Source organism: Peromyscus eremicus, chromosome 3 (assembly GCF_949786415.1).
Source record: "Peromyscus eremicus chromosome 3, PerEre_H2_v1, whole genome shotgun sequence".
Taxonomy (NCBI): Eukaryota; Metazoa; Chordata; class Mammalia; order Rodentia; family Cricetidae; genus Peromyscus; species Peromyscus eremicus.
Window position 1 is genome coordinate 75,134,732 of NC_081418.1, and position 9,044 is coordinate 75,143,775.

At 43.1% G+C, this 9,044-nt stretch overlaps 1 protein-coding gene across 2 annotated transcripts in view; it reads right to left on the minus strand.

Moving 5' to 3' along the window:
- Snca (synuclein alpha) overlaps positions 1 to 8,234 on the minus strand; it is a 106,210-nt gene extending 97,976 nt beyond the window's left edge. The window contains exons 1-2 of one of the 2 annotated variants that reach the window (XM_059256699.1): positions 8,070 to 8,234; positions 5,812 to 5,957 (exon numbers count right to left, since the gene is read on the minus strand). In XM_059256699.1, the coding sequence (XP_059112682.1) occupies positions 5,812 to 5,932 (121 nt within the window). In that variant the 5' untranslated portion in view covers positions 5,933 to 5,957; positions 8,070 to 8,234. Of the gene's footprint in view, positions 1 to 5,811; positions 5,958 to 7,141; positions 7,378 to 8,069 lie in introns of those variants that run through there. The other variant, XM_059256698.1, reaches the window with a different exon arrangement.
- Between the last annotated feature and the right edge of the window lie 810 nt (positions 8,235 to 9,044).

The window sequence follows — 9,044 nt, forward strand, 5'->3', positions numbered from 1 at the left end:
AGCATACAAATAAAGTACAGATATCGACATTTGTAATGAACTCTGTGATTCTTGTACATAATTAAGTCAAAAATCAAATTCTTCTGTTTTGGAATAAACACCATGGCCAAATGCAACATGCGGAAAGGGGGTGTTTATTTCAGCTTGCAGTTTAGAAGTGCATCATCTAGGGAAACCGAAGTAAAAATTCAAGCATGGCAAGAACCTGGAGGCAGGAGCTGGTGCAGAGGCCTTGGAGGAACAATGCTTACTGGCTTCCTCTCCATGCCTGTTTTCTTATAGCACCCAGGACCACCTGCCCAAGGGTGGTGTTGCCACTCACAATGGGCTGGGCCCTCCTTCATCAGTTAGCCATCAAGAAAATACCCTCACAGAAATCTCAGAGGTCCATCTAATGAAGGCACTTCCTCAGGTGATATTTCCTTTTCCCAGGTATCTCTACCTCATGTCACATTGACAAACACTAAATAGTATATGAGGTGATTTCTAATTCCAAAATTGTTTAAATTTCAGATGTGCATTCCTACAATCTGAATAATATGATCAATAAAATGATCTAATTAGATGTACAAAAGTATGTAAAAGCATTTAGAAAATATTTTTGAACATATATAAGCATAGCCTCAAGTGAAATTTGTATATATCATATTTAAAATTATATTTTAAAAGGGGTCAATTCAACTCCCTACTTTTAAAAAAAAGCATATGTAGGAACTTCCATCTTGAAAATAAAGACCCCCCAATACAGAGTCCAGGTTTCAACACTCACTTCACTAAAGAATAATCAAATCTGCATCATTAGTAAAAGAATCACAGGAAATAGTTCAAGTAAGGCCCCCAAACTTAGTGAGAGCTCTGGTTCTTACACACACAACACTTATGAAGGAAGATCTGGAGCTGAAACCAGAAGACGGATCACCAAACTAGAAGCAGCACAGAGTGAAGGGCATACTAACTGGCATGAATGGGCATGCCCCAGTGTTTTACATGTGTGCTGTCTATGTGTATTTCACAGGCACTGTTCATTTTGCAAGGCACTCTAGAGCTGGTGCAGAGTACATGACCGAATAATGAATGGGTAAACTGCACAAGCAGGGGAATACTCAGGGCTATTATTCAAATTATTAAACATTCTCAGCCATTTATATGTATGTTGGGAAATGATAAAATATTAAAACTAATATTTACCTTACATTTTGTAGATTAAAATTTTTATTTTTTGCAAAAAAAGAATGTATTAAGCAGTTTCAACAGTGCTTGGCTTCTTTTTGCATATGCCTTATGGAGTGGGTATCTTTTACATCCTATAAATTGTGTGGATTAGAGTCCACATTGGCGGAGGAAGGGTAGGGTAGCAGGAACAACTGAGAGCTTGCATCTTGATCCAAAATCAGCAGACCAAAAGCACACTGGGAATGATGGGTGGCATTTGAAGCTTCATAGCCTGCCCCTGTAACATACCTTCTCCAACAAGGCCACACCTCATAATCCTTCCTAAACAGTTCCGTTAGTTGGGAATAAGCTCATGAACCTCTGGGTAGCATTCTCATTCAAACTACCACAACTCTTCATGTCACCATCTGTCCCTGACAGTTCCTTTAGCATGGGATTGAGATGGCATTACTTCCTCTGAGGCAATAGCTTCTGGTATATCACATTCTCAGTGTATGCTTACGCATTCACCTCCAGACCTTTAACTGCATGTATACTATCTAGGACCGCAAAAAAAAAAGACCACATCTGCTATCTCTATTCTGTGTCAAATTGACAAACACTAACCAGAGTATGAGGTAATTGCTAATTCCAAAATTATTTAAAATTCAGTTGTACATTTCTGCAATCTGAATAGTGAACTGTTTCTTCTACAAAGCAATTACTGGCAACAATTTTTACTTTGTTGCTTTGATACGCTTTCACCTCAGCTGGTCAGTTTTCTCTTTCTGGAATGCATTTCTGTAAAATATCACATAGATTCCTTGCCAGGGGGCAGCAGACAACACACCCACAGGTGTTGCTGTTTGTGAGAATTGTATAACAGATGGAAAGTGGCAACCCACCGACAAATTCCGAAAGAAGTGATTTAACTTAGTCACCTATTATAATGGGCTTCGGTTCTTTGTGTGATGATTTTGAGGGTGAAGAGCGAGCAGTAAAGTTTGTACCTTGCATAATTGCTCTTAATTTATGCACTGCAGTAACAGATATTTAAATTGTGTTCCTAGGGATGGGTGCTATTAAAGTCACAACTGGAGTGTGAATAGACTGCACAAGAAGCAGCGCAGCTTGTGTAAAGGAATGCTTCTCTTCTGTATCCTTCCCCTTCACTACAGCCTTTCAAGACCATGACTAACAGAAAGACGTGCTCACCGCTCACCCCAGTCTGTCTTCTCCGCCTCAGCAGTAGGGAGAATTTGACATTTGATAAATCATGGAATGCCTTTTTAACGGAAGACAAATGACACTGAGATGAAGCTGCTGTGTCTCAAAACAATGCCTCATCTTTGTTTTCATAATTATCAGTTAAGCTATAAATGATAATTTACCTTCAGTTTGCAGGTGAACTCTAAGTGATAATATATAGCTACAAAGTAGGTGGCAAGTGGCAAATAAGAAGCAAGATGTGGAAGCTGGGGGATGACACAGAGGATGGCTTCTCTAAGATGAGGTGCCCAATCTTGTCTTGTTTTTTTCAGATATCACAAGGGTGTAGACTGGAGAGGGAGGGCTGTAAGGACCCTGCTGTAACATTGTTTCCTATGTTGACTCTCTCACTGCATGGAATAAGCCTCACATGTGAGACTTAAGAGTTGGATATGTGGCCACAGCTGCTCACCCAGCAGTGAAACAGAATTTGAAGGTGATTTTTCTTCAACTTAATGCTACAAAGCTAACATTACGGGAAGAAAAAAATTTTGACTTTAATCTCGATTTATGATTATATGTCATGTGATTGAGATTGTTGTTTATAAAACTGTAATATGTTAATCGAAATGTTCATACAAATATCACAAAGAGAAACAGCACGTTGGCTACTGTGGCAGCTAGTTCTTCAATAACTTAAAAGGCAGCTGTCCAATGCACTTGTTATAAGGGGATGAGATGAGGCTTTTGCCAAGCCCTTTCAGCCATCAGTGAAATTTAAGTTTTTCTTTGATTACTTCTAATCTTTTTTTTTTTTTTTCATCTTTTGGTTTTCTGGGACAGAGATCGAACCCAGTGTTACATGCACACAGACAAGCACGGTGCCACTGAGCCATAATTCCAGTGCAGATAATTTCTAAGCCTTCAGGCTAATTATTGGTAATAGTTTTATATATTAAATGAAAAATAAGAAAAATTTATGTTGGCAAAGTAATTGTTGAGTTGAACAGCTTATTTGATAAAAGTCAAAGTTCCTAAGTATGGAAGTTCACTCAGTTACATATTTCCACAAAAGCTCTACAAAGTAATTGTATTTTTCTGAACTATATGTTTGTGGAAAAGGGAAGGAAGTCCAAAGATATTAAGTGACCTCCTTAAGATCCTAAAAGTAGAAGTGATGTAGCTCGTATTAAATTTAGGTTTTTATGATAATAAGGCCATAGCCCAATTTCCTTTCACTTTTCCATAGCCTCTGAGTTAACTCCAACTTATTGTTTTGGTAAATAAAAAACTGAAACAATGCCACACTGGTTATTTCCTATGGTTGTTTTCACACTTCAACAGTAAAGCTGATTATCTGAGACAGATTTGCCAAAATAAGTTTGAACATTAACAAAAGTTGACCAAAATCTGAACTATAATTCTTATCTTCGCATCTCACTTTTCATCCTAAATTCTATGCATGTGTTCAACTTTTAATTAGACTCCAGAACATAACCAGCAATTGATCAATTATACATGTGTTAAATATAATAACAAATGTTGATAATTTTAATAACATTAGACATATTGAAAAATTACACTTTTTATATAATTGCCTCACAGCGACAACAGAATGAATCTTTGAAAAATGCAATCATTTTATTTGCTCAAACTCACAATTAACAATAAAATGCATAAGTGTTCTACTTGATAAAATCTGTTTATTATCTGGATAGAGTAATAAACTTCTAGATTCCCTTAAAATTAATGGTCTAACCAAGCAATGGTGGCACACGCCTTTAATCCCAACACTTGGGAGGCAGAGGCAGCCAGATCTCTGTGAGTTTGAGGCTATAATGCAAGCTTCAGGACAGTCAGAGCTACAAAGAGAAACCCTGTCTCAAAAAAAAAAAAAAAAAAGCATCAAAAGAGAAAAAACAAAAACAAAAAAAGAAAATTAGTAGTCTAAAAGGAAGAAAGATGTATTTATTAAGTAACTGAAGTAAAAAGTAAAAAATTTAGTCATGAGCCTGTAATTGGTGAATGTGGGAGACTTGAGCCCCCCCCCCCCAAAAAACTACAAATAACTGATTTTATATTTTGAACTCTATCTAAAACATTATACTTCACTGTTCACAAAAGAAGCACTTAACTCAGACCTTTCTCTTGTAATATTCATTTCAAGACTTTCTGAAAAAATGTTTCAAGGTAGAAAAAGAGCTAAGTCAGCATAAAAATAATGTATGGAGAATGAGCCAAGGTGATCTGCTAGAAACTTCGAGGAGAAGCATTCATAAAAGTGTTCCCAAGTGTAAATAATCTTTCCCACCGATCTGTTGGAGACTCAGCACAGCTCCCCTCTCTTGACACTTCTCAGTGTGGCCTCTCTGGCATTTCTGCCACCTGGTCTGCTCCGTCTCTATTTGAATATTGACCCATTTGAATGTTGACCCTGGGCTTCTACCAAGATAGATGTCCCCAGAGAAGGTGCAAAAGCTCAGAGATGCCAAGAGAGGCAGATGAGTCACACATCTGTGCTCCCTTGTGTACCTGTCTCCCTGCTGCAGATGAATGTGTGTACATGTGTGTCATTTCCTCCCACCAAAGTGTTGGAAGTGTTTCTAAGATTGCACCCAATTTACCACAGGGGAAGACACAAAAAAAGAGTGTTGACCTCTGTTTCAAGGTATACACTTAGGCCCAAAAGGCAACAAGTGTCAACCTCTTATTGTTCCTGGCAGGTGACTACACACACACACACACACACACACACACACACACACACACACACACGCACAAAACTTCTGAAGTTCCTTGAGCTTCATCTCTAAAGGGAGATCCACTGAAGACATTTTCCTCTTCTCTATTTGGGAGCCAAAGTAGGTGTATTTTCACAGATATTAAATACAGTCACACTAAAGTCTTATTTTAAAATTATAGTTCATTGAAATTAGGAGGTATTATCTTCAGTGATGATGAAAGAAGCCAAAGCCCCACGAGTCTTGGGGGCTCCTTGTTTTCTTTGTTTTGTGATAGGATTTCACACAGCCCAGACTGACCCTGACTTCGCTATGTACCTGAAGATGACCTTCAACCCCTGAGCCTTGGGCCTTTACTTCCCCAATGTTGGGATTGCAGGCGAGCGCCACCATGCTTGGTGCTGTGAAAGGGTCTGACTCATAAGCATATTCTTAGCTATTTTTTTCATGGGTTTCCAGCTTTAAAAATGCCAATGTAATCACACACAGGAACATTGAAATAAAAACCCTAAGCAACAAAATTAAGTACTCTAAGGAAAGAAAACATTGTTCCCGTTTGTTTCTGAGATCTAATCAGCAGGTTCACATTCTCTCACCTCCACATACCTGTCACACTCCTGAGAAGCAGTGGTGTACATGAATCAGACACCACACACCGGCACTGAGTCATTAGCCATCCCAGCTCATCAGTCACAATGTCACCACCCACCTACATAGAGGACTCCCTCTTTTGTCTTTCCTGCTGCTTCTGCCACACCCTGCTTGGTTTTTTCAGCAGCAGCCACCACTCCTTCCTTGGCCTTCGAAAGTCCTTTCATGAACACATCCATGGTTAAAGACGTGTCTTCCTCCACACTAGAAAATACACAGTACATTTTCAATTAAAAATTCGGTTAAAAGAAAACAAGATTAAAGCAGCTAGCGTGGGAAGAATTTAAAAAAAAAGAGAAAGAAATCACTGAAAAATCAATAGGGACCACCCCTCCCCCATATCTGTGTAAGTACACTTACATTTGGGGTTTTTGGTTTTTGGTTTTGGTTTTGGTTTTTTTTTTTTTTGGACTGGGCATGGTGTTACTTGTCACCCGTTTCACTCAAATCTAAGAAAAGTCAAGTGTCTTAAGGATGGGAGAGATCCAGATGGATCACCTGGCAGTTCTTCCAGCAGTGGAGAAGTGGGGTTACATTGGAAGATGAATGACCTCTACCCCATCAAAGTCCCGTGTCCCAAAGGCGACATTCTAAGTAAAAAGCCTATCCAGAAAACAAAATGGTGTTGGGGGGAGGGAGCGTGGGGGGGGAGAGGGTTGGGGGAAAGCTGAAGTCCAGTCCGAGGCAAGAGTCAAAAGGACCCAGAGGGGGGTTAGTAACTGGTTAGTCTTTGGGGAGGAGAAGGAGGCGAACTGCTCACTTCAAGATGAAGGGAACAGCGGGCCAACTGCCAGCAGCCCAGCTTTTCTAATCTGGCAAGACCTTCCACCCGCCACTAGCTCTCCAGTCTGCTATCTGCCCGGAGCAGGCGCTGTCCATACACTGAAGCAGTCTCACTTGGGGCCTCTCACCCTAGGGGCACCGTCCTCAGCTGGAATCTGCTAGAAGACCCCGCACCCCGTGCTCATTAACCCCTTATCACCTGTTGCCAAGTGTCCTCGGCACTTCTATCAATCACTGGCCAAATGCAGCCTCCTTACTCCACAGATCAAAGCTAGAAAGCTCCCGGGGTGGGGGGTGAAAGTTAGATGCTCATGTTTCTCCCAACCCACAGCACCCAGCCTCCAGGACCCAGCACCCAACACGAAACACCCTAGTGTTTCTGCTCGAAAAAGCAGATGCCACAGGCAGCCTGGCCTTTCCCTCGGGCTTTGGGAGGCTGTAAGGGCCCCGTCTCCAGCCGGAAGAAAGCCAAGTAATGTACTTTCCTCGCGCTGGCCGCGTTCCCACCGCCGAGGTAGCCACCGCTGATCTCCTCCAGGCGTCCGGACTCCTCTTAGCCAGGGCTCTCCGGGATCCCCAGAGCTGTGCGATCTACAGGTACTTACCGGCGCCCTTGGCTTCCGCACAATTCCGATTCCTCCTCTTTCGAACCAACCCCTGATTTTATTTCAATGGCAGTGGGAAGGAAGGCTCTGGACGGAGGGGCAGGGGCAGCACCTGCTGGTCTCCTGCCGTCTGCTGCTGGGCGCTCTGGCTCCCGGGCTCCTCCACGTCGCCCCCGCAGCTGATTTGTCAGCGCCTCTCCCCGCCCCTCGCCTGCCTCGTGCCTTCGCCCCTTTCCTGGGGAGGGATGGGATGGAGATGCGGGAGGGCTGCGGGTACGAGGAGCGTGCTTCCCAGGAGGAGGGAAGAGAGCGTGGCCTGAGCTCCACCTCAAGTTCAGGGATCCTGGGCTCTACGGAGGCTGAACTTGGGCTGATGTCTGTCCTGCCCATCACCCCCCTTCCCTGCCTCCGCCTGTTCCAGGTTCCTCTCGGCGACCCTCCTCGGGGATGAGCTGGGACGCGGACCGCCTGAGGCTGCCTGTGTGCGGAGCCAGACCCAGGGGAGAGAGTACACACCCTTTGGGTTGCTTTTGTTCACACAGTCTGAGATTTCCATTTGTTTTTAAGCCTGCAAGGACCTCAAAGGGTTTTGAGTGTGAAGAGGAGCCGATTAAGGAAGAGTTACAGGTCGAGAAGGCAAGGGGAGCCTCAGCAAATCCTCTTTCCGACTCCACTATCACCATTTTCTTTTCCACCAATCAGCAGCTGCCAGGCGCTGATTTTTCCCATCTGTGGAGCAAGGAATAAATAACCCCCCAACCGTCGAAAACCAGCTGCCTAGAGTTGTTTTGGCTCTTGAAATGTAGCTTACTGTAGAGACCCACATACAGGCTTGGGAGATAACGCCTGTGGGATTCACCCTCTGGGAGCGTCAGAGGCAGTTTCTTCCTCCGCCCCCAGGGATAGGCCGATTTTGCACACCTCTTACCTTTCCGACTTCTAGCTGCTTGGAGCTCCAGCTGACAAACCCTTCTCCCAGCCCCAGCACACACGCAGATGCACACGCTTCCAGAGAATCTTTGTGTTGCTTAACACGTCTCCACTTCTTTCTGAGCTGAGCAGAATACCGCGGTTCCCACAGCTGACTAGAGCAGAGAACCAAGCTCCTCCCCCCGCGGGACGCTGTGGTTACTTCCCTTTCTTGTGTTCTGAACTTGTGTTGGACACCGAAAGCAAAATCAAGCTTTTGCTGTATTTGTATTTAAAAAAAAAAAAAAAAAAAAAGTTGTAGAGGGAAAAATGCTTTCTTTGATATTTGCGCTCGATTGACTTCCGAATTCTAAATAACAAATAAATAATAAAGTTGAAATCTGAAAGACATTTTGAAACGAGAGGCAAGCAGTTAATTTTTGAGGTCTATAGAGAGGAGGCAGGTAGAACCACATATGCTGAGTAGAAGCCATGTGACTGAAATTCATTGCTTCAGCACCTCACGCATGCTTGGCTTCCTTTTATAAATCAACCTTCCCACACAGTGGTAGCAAATATTGTGTTTACTTGAAATTAGAGGAAGAAAGTGGTGTTCCTGAAGTAGACAAGGTCAGATCCTGGGCCTTGGTATCCCTAATGAAGCAGGTTAGGACATCTGTCCTCAACAGGCCAGCTAAAGAGACATATAAATTGTACAGTGTGGGGGGCAGGGAGTTAGTCAATGTGTCCACATTGAGAAGAGGAACAAAGAGGTCCAGTGCCCCCAAGTTCATCTTTGGGGACCTGATATGAGGTTCAGGTTTAAGCAGGTGGCAGGAAATCTGTACAACTAAGCAATCCTGGTCAAAGTGTGGTTCCAGCCTTCACTGTTGTCCATGCTCCTGTCTCTTCTACAAGGTGTCTAGTTTGTGTGGACTCTGAAACTTCTTCCTGGGAGACGTGCTGTCCCTATATTGGGCACAGTGCTTCAGCC